Source organism: Microcaecilia unicolor, chromosome 4 (assembly GCF_901765095.1).
Source record: "Microcaecilia unicolor chromosome 4, aMicUni1.1, whole genome shotgun sequence".
NCBI lineage: Eukaryota > Metazoa > Chordata > Amphibia > Gymnophiona > Siphonopidae > Microcaecilia > Microcaecilia unicolor.
In genome coordinates, this window is record NC_044034.1 from 356286423 (window position 1) to 356303478 (window position 17056).

General features: G+C 45.1%; 1 protein-coding gene across 6 annotated transcripts in view; it reads left to right on the plus strand.

Annotated features, from left to right (window-relative positions):
• The window catches only part of SH3KBP1 (SH3 domain containing kinase binding protein 1), a 513036-nt gene that overhangs the window by 430095 nt on the left and 65885 nt on the right, over positions 1-17056 (plus strand). For all 6 annotated transcript variants that reach the window (XR_003942025.1, XM_030202268.1, XM_030202267.1 and 3 more), the window contains one exon: positions 10824-10931. Coding sequence is in view for 5 of the 6 variants with exons in the window: in XM_030202268.1 (XP_030058128.1) it covers positions 10824-10931 (108 nt within the window). In the remaining variant the exon portion in view is untranslated. The remainder of the gene's footprint in view (positions 1-10823; positions 10932-17056) is intronic.

A 17056-nucleotide genomic window follows, 5' to 3' on the forward strand; every position in this document is an offset into this window, starting at 1 on the left:
ATATGAAAAACTTTTGCATAACCTAAAAAGTTGGAGGAAAAAGACCTCTGAATCCTTAAGGCCAGACTATAATGATATCTGCTTTTTATCAGTTCCACTTCTTTCAACGTTCTTTAAAAAAAAAAAAAAATTTTTTTTATTATTGTTTTTCTAGTGATTTAAAGTGTTCATTGCATTTCAAAACATTAAAATCCAAATTCCAAACAACTTTCAAAACACACACACACACACAAAAATCATGGTCTTAGCCTTATTTCCAAATTGACAATCTTCTGCAAGCACTTATCTTGTTAAACTCAACAGGACCCTTTTCATCATCATTATCGGCTTCCTCAGGGGTCTTTTTCAGCGTATGTGAATTTCACTCAGCCCAACTGCATCTGAAACAAGAAATGCAACGTAAAAAATTACATCAATTTAACAACTCATTTAATACTCTTTAGTTTACTTGCTGTTTGGTCTTACTATTTAATTGAGCTGTATAATTCTACATGTTGGATTGGAAAGAATAATAAGTGGGGAAAGCATGCAGCCCTTCTGCACGTGTGTGTGGGTTTTTAAAAATGTGTTTATTTATTTTTGATTTTGCTTGCACCTTTTTAAGTAGTAGCTCAAGGTGAGTTACATTCAGGTTCACTGGGCATGTATGTTTGTGGGCCAGTATGTATGTGTGTTTGTTTGTATGTATGCATGTATGTTCAGTTAGGGTTACCATATTTGCCATGACGAAAAAGAGGACGCCCACCTGCAAGCCAGCCTGCCCGCAAACTTGAACAAACAGGCAGGCTGTCAAAACCCGTCTGGGCGCCCCGCAATGCCTTAAAAAAGAGGACATGTCTGGGTATACCCAGACATATGGTAACCCTTTGTTCAGTGCATGTATATTTGTTTGTAAATGCATGAATTGGTGTGTTGTTATATATACATATATATATATATATATGTGTGTGTGTGTGGTGTGTGTGTGCGTGCGCGCAGGGCTTTTTTTGAAGGGATACTGAGTACCGGCACCTTTTCCATTGTCTACTAAAATTGACCCATGGAACCCAAGTTTTAATGAAAGAGCTCAGGCTCTACACACCAATTCTGCCTTGTCATAGATTCTGTGACTAGTTGCAGGGGGGCTGGCTATTGTGGGGTGGGTCCCTCAGTGATCACCCCACCCCTGAAGGGCGATCTGGCATTTGAGTACGGGCACATTTTTTGCTCAAAAAAACACACTGTGTGTGTGTGTGTATTTATACCTGCACTGGTTCTCTGCCTTTCTCTGCTTGGCAGAGCAGATGAGAGGGGAAGACTGTTTTGAAAGGTTCAATTCTGTAATTGCTATGATATTGTGAATCAATGTTTGTACGCTGCAGCTGTTACAATTGCTTTTCCTATTTATAAAGGATGAGAAAGGGAAGGAGGAGGGTTGGTTTCATTTCTTTTTCATCTCCCATCCTGTGCAGAAGTTTCATTTCTGCAGCACAAGGCTTACCACCTACTGCCGTCTGAATTTTTCCCACGGTCTCTGCTGCTAGTTACCAAGGAAAGAGGCCTGCAGGCTCTCTTCACACAGGAGGGGAAGATTGGAGATCTGCACATAGAGGGGCCGATGCAGAAAGCCACCTGGTAGAGCTGCGGGCCAGTGGATGAGCATGTGGCTTCTACCGCAAAATTAACAAGAAGATATTCCATGGCAATGCAATAAACAAATGATTTGCATTGCAAAACAGGCAGTAATATAAGATTCCTGATAAAGGAAATATAAATTCGAAACACGCAGAACTTGAATGCTAATCAGCGGAAGACTGCCTGACACATGCGCACAGCATTTGTGCGGTATGGGTCTGAAGAAAATGAAAGTGTCAGCACACATCTGCTCATGTTATTCTGTGCATGAATATTAGTCTCACAAAAATTTCTTGCACATGAATTTCTTGTGGGTCTAATACTTATGTACAGAACAGCACACTGGTGCTGGTGTGTTTTTCATTTGATATGCGCAGTGAAGCCGCTGCTGGTACATTTTTCTTCCGATAACACACAGTAAAGTTGCTACTACCTCCACACACAGCTGTTACTTTTGTTCTGCCTTTTAAAGTTGCAGGAAATAAAAGCAAAAACTGGCAGTAAATCCCCAAAACTGGCATAAGATCTTCTCAAATAACCTTTCTACGCTGCCTTGGATTTGGCGAAGATTTATGTTTTTTACTGAGATGACACCAAAATCAGATTTTTATTTTATTTTAGATTTTATAGTAGGTTCCTGGGGAAATGCTCTTTTTTTGCTTTACATAAGAATAGCCATACGGGGGCAGATCGATGGTCCATCCAGCCCAGTATCTTGATTCTTGCAGTGGCGAATCCAGGTAACAAGTACCTGGCAGAAATCCAAAGAGAAGTAAGATTCCATGTTACCAATCCCAGAGATAGCAGTGGCCTTCTTTATTTCTATCTGAATAGCAGACTATATACTTTTCCTCCAGGAACTTGTCCTAACCTTTTTTTAAACCTAGCTGTGCTAACCGCAGTAACCACATCCTCTGGCAACCAGTTCCAAAGTTTAAGAATTTGTTGAGTGAAAAAATATTTGTTGCTTTAATCCCGAGGCTGAAGAATGGACACACCTGGATCTTATCTTGAAACAGAATTGAAAGTGAGGGAAGTGGGAGAGGGATTTTGAGGGGGGGGGGGGGGAACGGGGGGTTGGGGACATCTTGTTGTGGACTGATGCAGTTGTGTGCTTCAAAAGTTATTGTTGGGTATTTGTGTTGATTAAGGTTGTATCATGCTTATGTACAATCTTCAATAAAAATTCAAGGTTAAAAAAAAAAAGAAAAAATATTTGTTTTAAAAGTTTTTCCGTGTAACTTCATTGAGTGTTTCTTAGTCTTAGTACTTTTTGAAAGAATAATCAATTCACGTTTACCTCTTCTACTCGGGATTTTGTAAATCTATCATATCCCCCCCTCAGCTGTCATAGTAACATAGTAGATGACGGCAGAAAAAGACCTGCACGGTCCATCCAGTCTGCCCAACAAGACAACTCATGTGTGCTACTTTTTGTGTATACCCTACTTTGATTTGTACCTATGCTCTTCAGGGCACAGACTGTATAAGTCTGCCCAGCACTATCCCCGCCTCCCACCACCGGCTCTGGCACAGACCGTATAAGTCTGCCCAGCACTATCCCTGCCTCCCAACCTCCAGTCCCGCCTCCCACCACTGGCTCTGGCACAGACTGTATAAGTCTGCCCCCGCACTATCCCCGCCTCCCAACCTCCAGCCCCGCCTCCCACTACCAGCTCTGCTATCCAATCTCGGTTAAGCTCCTGTCTTGTCTCTAAACTAAAGAGCCCTAACCTCTTTAGCCTTTCTTCGTGTGACAGGAGTTCCATCCCCTTAATCATTTTGGCCAGCCTCTTTTGAACCTTTTCTAATTTGACTATATCTGGATGCAAAAAAAATGTGTAACAGCATGGTGGTTCAGTGTGCAGTATCAAGGGTTGATATTTTTTTTATATTAGATTTCCAGGCTACATAATTAAACTGCTACTTCAAAGATATTTACCTTTTTTTATTATTAATATACCTTTATAAGACATTTATATTTGGTATAAAGCAAAGTTGAAGGATATGTTCCATTCTGGTAATTATTTTGCAGGATACAGTGATGTGTGTTGAGATGTTGACCAGACACAAGTCTACTATAATAGCAAAGTTTAAGTTATGGGATAATATGACTATATTTTAAAATGTCAGAGTTTCCATAAGTGTGTATGGGGTTTATGTTGATGCAGAACAGACCTTTACTTAGAAATCCATCATCAAGTGCACTGTAAGGCATTATTTAGGAGTATATGAAGAGCTACTCGCACCTATATGCCTAGTGCCCCCCCCCCCCAATTGTCAGGTCTGGCTTTGCCACTGCCTCCAAGAGGGGAGAGGCAGTTTGCATGGAGTGACAGTTACAATCCAAAATAAAGGTATGGTGGAGAGGGTATTTATTTATTAAATTTATATCTCACATTATCCAGCAATATTTTAAATCTTCACACTATTCCAGAACTTGTGGGTAGTTGCGCTCATTGACCTGCAGGTGGAGATAGAGCACACAGAATCACTCAGTGTACTGTGAACCCTGTGTGGACCCACAGCAATATTCTCTTATCTCCAGCAAGTGGATAGTCCTATCTGGATAGGGTTACCATATGGCTCCAGAAAAAGGAGGACGGATTGAGCCAGCTGGGTTTTACTTCCATTGCTTTCCAAGCAATGGAAGTAAAACCCGGCTGGCTCAATTACTTCCATTGAAAGCAATGGAAGTAAAACCTGGCTGGCTCAATCCGTCCTCCTTTTTCTGGAGCCATATGGTAACCCTAAATCTGGCGCAAGTTCTGTAAGGGGCTGCTCCCATTCTGGGTGGTGATCTGGCTCCCAGTTGAGGATTGTGAGTGCTTCATTGGTTAAGGCTCATACCTGGTGCTGCCAGGTCCCTGTTCCTGTGCTCCATTCCCTCCCCTCCCCCCTTTTTCTGGGGACATCAAACTCAGCACCCTTGGATTTGAAAATAAATAAATAAAAAGATCCAACTCAGAAAGCAGACGAGAGTGGCCTGGGAAGGCTTTAGTTGGGGCTCAATTACCTGACAGGCACCCTGCTGCTCTGCAGGTTGAGGTCAGTGCATTCTTCTTTGGCAGAGGGACTGAGTTTCTAAGGCAAGCCAGTCACTGGGGATAGGCCTGACCCAATTCGGCGCTACTGCGCTGTCGGCTGCATGGTACAAGGGAAGGCCGCTGGTTTCTTTCAGCTCCTTAGTCAGCCCCAGCTGTGATGACTACCCCTGCAAAGGCAGCCAAATGGGTGCAGCATCCGTCTTCAGGGCGGTGAACTGAGTTTAAGCAAGAAAAGGCTCAGTCAGTGATGAACACCCCAAGTATGGGCATCGCTCTGGAGGCACTCCCACACTATGTCCCTCTGGAGTGCTCACATTCTTTGGATGCTTCTGCCACTTCCTCTCCCCAGCAGAGCACAGGAACATCAGCCATTTTGCAACCTCAGGAAAGCCATGCAATGGCAGTTCCTGAACTTTCTCTGAGGGAGGATTTGGGGCCTCAGCAACATACAGGGACTCCTCTGACTTCTGAGGAGATGTTCTCACCCAGATTTGAGCTTCACCAGGCCTATCTCCTGAAGCAGGGAAAGGTCCCTGCTTCAAAGACTCTGGCTTCTCCAGTTCCTATGGCTCCTCCTCAGTAATGAGCCTGTTTGGAAGATTTGTTTGAGCCAGGGTCTCCTCACACTTTGGTGCTGTCAGATGACACCTCAGTGGGGTTGAGGGAACCCTCTGTGAAGGAGCTGTTGAAGAAGGGGGAATTCCCTCCAGAGGAGGGTGATGATCCCAAGGTGCTGCATCTCTTTCATAAGGAAGAAATCAACACCCTCATTTCTGGACAGTTGGCAGTCCTGTCTTTTGAAGACCCTTCAGCTTATTCCTTGGGAGTCTTTGGCTCATCCATTATGAAGGGCCTTCATAAGCATTCCCTATGCACCCCAACATCCAGGACTTGATTTCAGCTGGATTGCAGCCAGAGGGTGGGCATATCTATGAGTTACCTTTATCCTTTGGTCCACAAGGAGAAGAGTGGTTGCAGATTTCCAGAATGGATGCCCTGGTCATGGCTGTTACTAAGAAGACTACCCTCCCTGTGTGTGTGTGTGGGGGGGGGGGGGGGGGGGGGGTTATTACCCTGAAAGATCTTCAGGACTGGAAGATTGAAATGCCCTGAAGCAGATGTTTCAGGTGACTTCGCTGGGAATTCAGGCCATGATTTGCAGTTCTTTTGTCACCATGGCGTGCCTTTAAATGACATCAGCATTCTTTAGCTCAAGGTGATCTTCTGGTGACCCAGTTGGAAGCAGGCCTGGCTTTTCTGGTGGGTGCAATATGCTTCAGGCCTTTGCTTGTGAGATGGCTCTAGCCACAGACAGCTGTGGTTGTGGCACTGGTCAGCAGATGTGGCATCTAAGTCTAGACTGGTGAAGCTTTCTTTTAGGGACAGGTGGCTCTTTGGGGAGGACCTGAATAACCTAGTAAAGGAGCTGGGCGATACCAAGCCACAACACCTGCTGGAGGACAAGCCAAAGGCTTTCTCTCGTTTGGCCACAGGAGGTGCCTGTGGTTGGTTCGGGGAATACAAGAAATATAGGCCTGGCAGGCAGCAGTTTGCTTTGAGGCCACATTACCAGAATTGGAAGCCTTCCTTTTGTATGGACAAGCGGTCTGGTAGCCAGTCAGGCTGGCCCTCTGGCCCTGCTCACACAGCGCAATGAGATGAAACCGGCCTGCTCCTTGCTGCCAGTGAATGGAGGTCATCTGGAGGGCTTCTTCGAGGAGTGGGATAATATCATGTCCAACCAGTGGATGTTGGACGTTGTCAGAGAAGACTACTATCTGGAGTTCGCCCATTCAGTCACACGACTTTTCTTACAGTCTCCTTGTCAGAAGGGCGTCAAAGTGGTGGCAGTGGTCCAGGCCACTTTGGACACTCTTCTGGTTCTGGGAGCCATTGATCCCATCCCTCCAGAGGAGAGGGGGCAAGGAAGATGCTTGATCTACTTCATTATCCCTTAGAAGGACAACTCCTTTCATCTGGTGTTAGACCTCAAGAGCTTGAATCGTTGTCTCTGAGTGTTGCATTTCAGAATGGAGATGTTACGGTATATCATTGCCTCAGTACAGAGTGGAGAGTTTCTCGCCTCTTTGGATCTGAAGGAGGCGTATTTTCATATTTCCATCTGGCCCCTCACCAGCGTTACCTGCTATTCTGGGTCAGAATTTTCAGTTCCAGGCTGTGTCCTTTGGGTTGGCGACTGCTCCAAGGACCTTCTCCAAGGTTATGGTGATGGGCTCTGCCTTCTAGTGGAAGCAGGGAATCAAAGTTAATCCATACCTCAATGGACTAGCTCATTCATATATCATCATTGGAGGACAGCAAATCTGCCACCGAGCTAGAGGTTCGTCGTCTGCAGTCCCTAGGATGGGTAATCAATTTCGACAAGAGCTCCTTGATGACGTCTCACTCTCTGGAGTATCTCGGAGTGATCTTAAACACAGACCAGGGAAAGCTGTTCCTTCCAGAGCGCAGATGATTGAAGCTCCAGCAGAAGGTTCGTCTGCTCCTTTTTCGGCACAGTCCCCCAAGCATGGGATTATATTCAGGTGCTGGGTTCCTTGGAAGCAATGGAGCCGGTCCCTTGGGCATGGGTGCATATGCGTCCACTTCAGAAGGTACTTCTCTCCTGTTGGTTGCTGGTCTCCCAGGATTACGGTATTGGCCTCCTTTTGTCATTGGAGGCTAGGAGCGGGTTGAAATGGTGGATATCAGAGTGCAACCTCACAAAGGGAGTCCCATTTCCTGTGACATAATGGATACCAGCCTCTCAGGATGGGTGGCACAATATCAGAGCCATGTAGCGCAAGGTCTCCAGACCCTGACAAAGTCAAAATGGTCAATCAATCTCCTGTAGCTCAAGGCAATCTGATTGGCTCTGCAGGCCTTTGCATGCTTCCTGCAGTCTGCCCCAGTCAGGAAGTTCTCAGACAGTGCATTGGCAGTCACTTATGTCAATAGTTTGGGGGGACCAGAAGTCATCAGTTCTCAATGTTCTCTTTCTCCACCTGCTAGTAGATGGGCTAACTACCCACAAGTTCTGGAATAGTGTGAAGCACTAATGGAAAGATAATTATCAGATAAGACACAGTTTCTCCTTGCCAAAAAATAGGAAGCCAATGAAGTTTAATAAGTTGAGGAGTAATATGATCAATCTTAGCCATTCCCCCAGTCACACAAGCAGCAGAATTTGAGGTTACCGTATCTCAAAAAAGATATAGTAGAATTGGAAAAGGTACAGCGAAGGGCGACGAAAATGATAGTGGGGATGGGACGACTTTCCTATGAAGAGAGGCTGAGAAGGCTAGGGCTTTTCAGCTTGGAGAAGAGACGGCTGAGGGGAGATATGATAGAAGTGTATAAAATAATGAGTGGAATGGATCGGGTGGATGTGAAGCGACTGTTCACGCTATCCAAAAATACTAGGACTAGAGGGCATGAGTTGAAGCTACAGTGTGGTAAATTTAAAACGAATCGGAGAAAATGTTTCTTCACCCAACGTGTAATTAGACTCTGGAATTCGTTGCCGGAGAACGTGGTACGGGCGGTTAGCTTGACGGAGTTTAAAAAGGGGTTAGATAGATTCCTAAAGGACAAGTCCATAGACCGCTATTAAATGGACTTGGAAAAATTCCGCATTTTTAGGTATAACTTGTCTGGAATGTTTTTACGTTTGGGGAGCGTGCCAGGTGCCCTTGACCTGGATTGGCCACTGTCGGTGACAGGATGCTGGGCTAGATGGACCTTTGGTCTTTCCCAGTATGGCACTACTTATGTACTTATGTACTTATGCTATTAAAAAGTCCAGAGGCAACCCACAAAAAAGAGCATTGCAGTACTCCATAACAAAACTTTGCATGACTTGTCGAAAGTTATCTGAAGATAACAGATTTTTTAAGTCTCATCACCAACCTTATCTTAACAGTCTTAATAACAGTAGAAATCTGTAGCTTAAATAATAATTTGATGACTCTAACTCCACTCCTAAACTTTTAACTGAATTCGAAACAGAGTGTAACATCCTCAAAATGAAACCTGCATAGAGCAGCAGTTAGAACCCTAAATGAAGCATTTATTGGGGTACCTAGTGCTGCGTTGCAATTAAATGAAGGGTGTAAAATGTAGTATGTCAAACTCTCTGTTTGTTGTGACTGCTGTACCCAGTGGTGTTAGAGAGCTGCAATTTAGCAACACTATGACATGGAACTTCAGCATTCACCTACCATACCTGGTTCACGTGGAGGGGCATTTTCGAAAGGGACATCCAAGTTTTCATGAGGACGTCCTCACAGAACGTCCCCATCCAGGGGCAGGGAACCCTGCATTTTCGAAACAAGATGGATGTCCTTTTGTTTCGCTAATACGGTCAGGGACATCCAAATCATGAAATTTGGTCGTCCCTAGACTTGGTCGTTTCTGAATTTCGGCAATAATGGAAACCAAGGACGTCCATCTCAGAAACGACCAAATCCAAGCCATTTGGTCATGGGAGGAGCCAGCATTTCTAGTGCACTGGCCCCCCTGAAATGCCAGGATGCCAACCGGGCACCCTAGGGGGCACTGCAGTAGACTTCAGAAATTGCTCCCAGGAAAATAGCTCCCTTACCTTATGTGCTGAGCCCCACAAAACCCACTACCCATAACTGTACACCACTACCATAGCCCTTACGGGTGAAGGGGGGCACCTAGATGTGAGTACAGTGGGTTTTGGAGGGTTTTGCTGTTTCCTCCACAAACGTAACAGGTAGGGGGAGGGATGGGGCTAGGTCCGCCTGTCTGAAGTGCACTGCACCCACTAAAACTGCTCCATGGACCTGCATACTGCTGTGATGGACCTGAGTATGACATCTGAGGCTGGCAATCAATATTTTTAAAGATTTTTTTGAGGGTGTGAGGGGGTTAGTGACCACTGGCAGAGTAACGGGAGGTCATCCCCGATACCCTCCGGTGGTCATCTGGTCAGTTTGGGCACCTTTTTGTGGCTTGGTCATAAGATAAACACGACCAGGTAAAGTCGTCCAAGATGTCGTCAGGGACATCATTCTTTTCTCCATTATGGGTCGAGGACATCCATGTGTTAGGCACGCCCAAGTCCCGCCTTCACTAAGCCTCCAACACATCCCCGTGAACTTTGGCTGTCCCTGCGACGGAAAGCAGTTAGGGACGTCCAAAATTGGCATTCAATTATACTGATTTGGACGACCCTGTGAGAAGGACGTCCATCTTCCGATTTGTGTCGAAAGATGGGCGTCCTTCTCTTTCGAAAATGAGCCCAAAGGTGTTTCCTACATAAAGCAAATTCCATGAACCATTCTGTTACATAAACAATAGGTGAGCTACCACGTCAAGATGGGGTTTTGTAAGTCATAACCTCTTGGATTAAACAAAGCATGGAGAGGTTCATGATCAGAAGGTTTGTTTGGCACAGATTTCTCACCAGATAAGTAGTTAAATGTTGTCCGGGTAACATGTTGGTGAAATAAGTTATCAGATTTGTTAGCAGCACTAGGACATTCCTGGGGGGCGCAGTATGACTTTGACTGGTTATCACTGATATTCAGCATTGTCAGGCCAAAGTTCTACAGGTAGCTCAGGATGGCAAAAGAGCAAGACCTATTACTGACTAGAAAGCTATTTACATGACACTGAATATTCAGCCTGAATCGTAGGCGGCGGCTGCCTAGTTTGGGCGGCTAGGCAGGCCATCTTTACAGTGAAGGTTGGGGGCACTAATTCAGCATCAGTACAAGCTAAATTTGCTCCCCCATCCCAAGTTCAGTCTGTGGCCTCACAACATTTGATCTAAATATCTTGCTGATTATGGGCCTAGGAGCTATAAAAATCTCTAATTCTCAAAAGCGCTGCCACCATATTCATGACGAGAGATTTCTAAACCTTGTGTATTTAGGACCTGAGGCACCAAGATTTTGTCCCAGGGAAGAAAAGCATTCCTACACCACCCTTCTACCTAAGTGACTACTGTACTTTTTGCTTAATAAAAACGCAAGTTATTTCGTAATAAACTGAAGCAGCCTGTTTGAGATTTATGGGGCAGTGTGAATCAGAGTCATTATTAATGCAACCTTTACATTTTAAATACGAGTACTTAATACCCCCCTTTTTCTGTTCAAGATGTGTAATCACGCAGTCTGTGCTCTGTTTTAGGAGTGCCTGGATGTGGGCTGGTGGTTAGGAGAGGTGAATGGCAGAAGAGGAGTGTTTCCAGATAACTTTGTAAAGCTCCTTCCCCCAGATTTTGAGAAGGAGTTTAACGTAAGTATAAATGACTCAACTGCAAATGAAGTACGCAACTCTAGCGCCAGCTGCTTCTGTAACTTTATGCGAGTCAGCTTAAACCAGAAGTGGCTTATAGAAACGAATGCTTGTGTGCAAGGCCTTCACTCATGCTCTCATTGGGCATGCTTCCTTACTGTAGCGAGATTGTCCAGTGGGGAGGTTTATCTCTCTGTCTACATCAAGGACGGGCAATTTTTATGCACAGAAGGTCGCATGAATGTCAGTACTATACTTAGTGGGCTGCACATAGAAAATTCACAATGCACCATAGAATTCACTGCCAATAGAACTCAATATGATAATGGATTGAACATAAATTATTACCCAAATGGTCTGCTACTGTATACTTCTGTCATTACTTTAAATGTTCAATGAGATCTGAAAATATTTGTGAAATGCAGATATTTAAAACTTTGGTTAATGAATCACTTTTGTGAGGGCCGTTTTCTGTGTATTCTTTTCAATGGTCAGGTTGGCCACCCCTGTCCTGCATGCATCAGTGTATGGCCAATAGCAGCTGGGAATCCCTCAGAGAGAGACAATTAGTCACAGTTCAACTGAAGAGTCAATCTCTGTACCAAAAAGACTATCCAGCTTATAATTGAAAAAGAAAAACGCCTATATTGCGACCCAAATCGGGAGATAGACGTTTATCTCACAAAAACGAATAAAGCGGTATAATCGAAAGCCGAATTTGGACGTTTTCAACTGCACTCCGTCGCGGATGCAGACAAAGTTGATGGGGGCGTGTCAAAGGCGTGGTGAAGGCGGAACTGGGGCGTGGTTATCGGCCGATCAGAGATAGGCGCCTTTCGCCGATAATGGGAAAAAAATATGCGTTTTTAGCGAGAATTTAGGGCACTTTTCCTGGACCCTGTTTTTCCATGAATAGGGCCCCAAAAAGTGCCCTAAATGACCAGATGACCACTGGAGGGAGTCGGGGATGACCTCCCCTGACTCCACCAGTGGTCACAAACCCCCTCCCACCACAAAAATATGCCGTTTCACAACTTTTTATGTTCACCCTCAAATGTCATACCCACCTCCCTGGCAGCAGTATGCAGGTCACTGGAGCAGTTATTAGGGGGTGCAGTGGACGTCAGGCAGGTAGACCCAGGCCCATCCCCCCCACCTGTTACACTTGTGCTGGTAAATGGGAGCCCTCCACACTGCCCCCCAAACCCACTGTACCCACATGTAGGTGCCCCCCTTCACCCCTTAGGGCTATAGTAATGGTGTAGACTTGTGGGTGGTGGGTTTTGAGGGGGGTTTGTGGGGGCTCAACACCAAAGGGAAGGGTGCTGTGCACCTGGGAGCTCTTTTACCTTTTTTTTTTTTGTAAAACTGCCCCCTAGGGTGGCCGGTTGTTGTCCTGGCATGTGAGGGGGACCACTGCACTACGACTCCTGGCCCCTCCCACGAACAAATGCCTTGGATTTATTCGTTTTTGAGCTGGGCGCTTTCATTTTCCATTATCGCTGAAAAACAAAAACGCCCAGCTCACAAATTGTCGAATAAAACATGGACGTCTATTTTTTCCCAAAATACGGTTCGGTCCGCCCCTTCACGGACCCATTCTCGGAGATAAACGCCCATGGAGATAGACGTTTTCGTTCGATTATGCCCCTCCACGTCAGTGTATGGCCATGCAGGGCTGAGGACCCTTATTGAAGTTGCGATGCATGTCGAGCATTGGGGAGAACAAGGACCTGGAAGGGAATGGGCTGAGCAGTGAGAAATCTGTGTTGCCACAGCTGGTGCTCACCATCTCTGACCCTTCAGCAGTTTCAGTGGGGAAGCAGCAGGCCATCCAGGTTCTCAGCACGGTTGCCGCTAGTGCTCCCCAGCTCTTCCAACCTGTGGAATTTCCAGGGGCGGAACTGCAGGCAGTTCCTTTGCTCCTCACTGCCTCTGCCTGCTTTTCCTCATTGCATTGCTAATCAACCACGGTTCAGACTGTGGCCAGTAGCGTATTTATAGTCTACGTAATGCCACAGCCTCTCCTCCTTCCACCTCTTGGGCATACTTGTAACGCAGGGGGTGGGCAACCATGGCCTTCAAGGGCCACAACCCAGTCAGGTTTTCAAGATTTCCCATAATGAATATGCGTTAGATGTATTTGCATACAATAGGAAGCAGTAAATGCAAATCAATCTCATGCATAATCATTACGGAAACCCTGGAAATCCGACTGGGTTGTGATCCTCGAGGACTGTGATTGCCCACCCCTCAATTAGGGTGGTTTTGAACTGCGAATTGTCCTTTTTCTTTTTCCTCTAGTATGTGACAGTGGTGGGGGCCCATGTTACATTATCTGCAGGTCTTGAAGGTGCAGCCACCCTATCTGCCGATGCATGTTGTGCAGCCTGTGCACCTAAGTCTCTGCCTTGGTTGGTGCAGATCAAGGAGTTTTAATGAGCGGAGACCCCATAATATCACAAGGCTGCAGTGGCATACCAAGAGTGGGGTGGTGGGGGCGGCCCACCTCGGGTTCAGGTCATAAGGGGGTGCTGCGGCTGTCATGGGCATCTCACCCCACCCCCGATTCATGCGGTGCTTGTGCTGCCGGGATGCGCAGTGCTAGTGCTGCTGCTGCCAGCTGCAATAAAGGTTCCGTTCCGGCGTCCCCCCATCCAACTAGTGAGATGTATCACTCTCCCTCCTCTCTCCAGCCCTGCCCCGCTCCACTCTTCAGGCCTTTAAACTTCCAGACCTCCGGGAACTTGCATCAACGATATGAGCGCTGCCTTTGGCCAGCCCCGGAAGCCTTCTCTGTACAACATCCTGCCTACGCGGGAAGCTGTACAGAGAAAGCTTCCGGGGAAGGCTAAAGGCAGCTTTTACATCGCTGATGCTGCCGATGGGCCTGGAAAGCTTGGAGGCCTTTAGAGTGGGGTAGGGGTGGAAGAGCGATGTCAGCCAAGACCGCAGGGAAAGGATAAGGGGGAGTGAAGAGAGGAGAGGAGGAAGATCACATGGCGATGCCAGTCCGAAGGGGAAGAAGGGGTGGAGAGAAGAGGGAGAGCAACGCCAGACCTCAGGGGAAGGGAAGAGGAGGAAAAGCAATGCCAGACCGAAGGGGAAAAGGTGGTGGAGAGGCAGAGAGCGATGCCAGACCTCAGGGGAAGAGGAAAGAAGGGTGGATAGAGGCAGGAAAGTGATACTATACCACAGGGGAAGGAGAAAAATAAAATATACAGGAGATACTGGAAAGCAGATGTGTGGATGGAGCGAGGAGAGGTAAAGATGGAGAGAGGGGGAGATGCTGGAATGCATCATGTGAAAAGGAGAGAGGGGGCACAGGCTGGATGGAAAGGGCAGAGAAAGCGGGCAGACACAGGATAGAAGAGAGGGCAACTGTGGATGGAAGGGGTAGAGAAAGCAGGCAAAAAACGCTGGATGGAAGGGAGAGAGAAAGAGGGCAGACACTGGATGGAATGGCAGAGAAGCAGGCAAATGCTGGACGGATGGGAGAGAGGGAGCAGATGCTGGATGGAAGGGAGAGAGTGAACAGAAGATGAGGAAAGCAGAAACCAGAGACAACAAAGGTAGAAAAAAGATTTTTTTATTATTATATTTTATTTTTTGCTTTAGGATAAAGTAGTATTGTAGTTGTGGTAATAAATAGAAAATGAAAATAAGGTGATCTTGGTATTAGACTAATTTTAATACATTTTTTACTAACTTTCAGAGACCAAAACCCCATCCTCAGGTCAGGATAGGATATCATAACAGCAGTATACTGTACTGACCTGAGGAATTAATTTTATTTATTTATTTTTTGCATTTGTATCCCACATTTTCCCACCTATTTGCGGGCTCAGTGTGCCATTGTAAATAATGGAAATACAATTTGTTACAATCAGTTATGGATTACATTGTGAGAAGTTAAGCGAGACAAAGTCAAGGTATCGTTAGGGAATAGGACAAGGAAAAGAACAATGGAAAGAGACAACGGGAAATTGGTAGGGTGATAGAACCTTAGCAAAAGAACATTCGGTATAATATTTTCTGTGAGTGAAGGTTTAAGTGTGATGAGATTACGGGGGATGAGAGTTCAGAAAAGAATGTATTGGTGTATTTCTGAAATAGTGAGTGTGGACTTCATGTGTATTGTTCCTTACAGTAAATTTTATCGAAGAGATGAGTCTTCAGTAGTTTGCGGAGGTTTTGGTTAGTTCGTGGATTGTTTTCAAGTTGCGTGGTAGTATATTCCAGAATTGCGTGCTTATGTAAGAAAAGGTTGATGCGTGCAGCGCCTTGTATTTTATGCCTTTGCAATTAGGGAAGTGGAGGTTAAGAAAAGTTCGAGATGATCTTTTAGCGTTCCTGGGTGGTAGATCTATTAAGTTGGACATGTAGGCTGGAGCTTCACCGTGAATAATTTTGTGGACTAATGTGCATACCTTAAAAGTAATGCGTTCTTTAAGTGGGAGCCAGTGCAGCTTCTCTCGTAAGGGTTTAGCACTTTCGTATTTTGTTTTTCCGAAGATGAGTCTGGCTGCTGTGTTCTGGGCTGTTTGAAGTCTCCTCAGTATTTGCTCTTTACAACCTGCGTATAGTGAATTGCAGTAATCCAGATGACTGAGTACGAGGGATTGCACTAGGTTGCGGAAGACGGATCTTGGGAAGAATTGTCTTATTCTTTTCAGTTTCCACATGCAATAGAACATCTTTTTGGTTGTGTTGTTTGAATGGGTTTCGAGTGTTAGATGGCGGTCGATAGTGGCTCCAAGGATTTTTAGAGTTTCTGAGATTGGAAGGTTTAGTTTTGGTGTGTTTAAGGTGGTATATTCATTCGTGTTGTATTGGGAGGTGAGTATTAGGCATTGAGTTTTTTCCGCGTTTAGTTTCAGTCGAAATGCATCTGCCCAGGTGTTCATGATGTGTAAACTTTGGTTGATTTCGTTGGATATTTCTTTGATATCTTGTTTGAACGGGATGCATATTGTTACATCGTTGGCGTATATATATGGGTTGAGGTTATGATTTGATAGGAGTTTTGCCAATGGGATCATCATTATGTTGAAGATGGTTGGTGAGAGGGGTGATCCTTGCGGTACTCCACATTCAGGTGTCCATGAAGCGGACGTAGTTGAGTTTGATGTAACTTGATATGACCGCAGGGTTAAGAACCCCTTGAACCAGTTTAGGACATTTCCTCCGATGCCGAAGTATTCAAGTATGTGCAATAGAATTCCGTGATCAACCATATCAAAGGCACTTGACATGTCGAATTGTAGGAGAAGTATATTGTTGCCGGTTGCGATCATTTGTTTGAATTTAGTCATTAGGGCAATTAGTACTGTTTCTGTGCTGTGGTTCGATCGGAATCCTGATTGGGCATCATGCAGTATTGAGAACTTGTTTAAATAATTTGTAAGTTGTTTTGTTACCATCCCTTCGGTTATTTTGGGTATCAGTGGTATGGATGCTACTGGTCTGTAATTGGTTATTTCACTTGCGCTTTTCTTTGTATCTTTGGGTATTAGGGTGAGTAAGATTTTTCCTTTGGGAAGAGTCCGTTTTGTAGCATGAAGTTTACGTGGTTCATTAGGTCTGTTACAAATTGTCGAGGAGCTGATTTCATGAGGTTGTTTGGGCATTTGTCTAGTTTGCAGTAGGATTTAGCAAATCGTTTAAGTGTTTCAGAGATGAGGTCTTCTGATAATAATTCAAATTCGGTCCAGGTTCTGTCTGCTGGGTAAATTCCGTCTTCTGGGTCTAGACAGTCTAGAAGTGTGGTGTATTCAATAGTGCTGGCGGGTATTTTAAGTCGTAGTTGTATAATTTTCTCCTTAAAGTATTTTGCAAGGTTGTCAACATCTGGTATGTCTTTGCTGTTGTTTGTAGCTGGTGCGGTTTCTAGCAATTTATTCACAAGGTAGAAGAGTTTGTGTGTGTCTTTGTAGTTGGGTCCTATCATTGTCTTGTAATGTAGTCTTTTAGTCTGTTTTATGGTATATTTGTATTTCCTCCGAAGTAGTTTCCAGGCATTTAGTGTTTGTTCATCTTTCTTTTTGTTCCATGCGCGTTCTAATTTCCTGACTTGTGTTTTAAGTTTTTTCAGCTCTTCGGTGAACCATGGATTTGATTTTTTC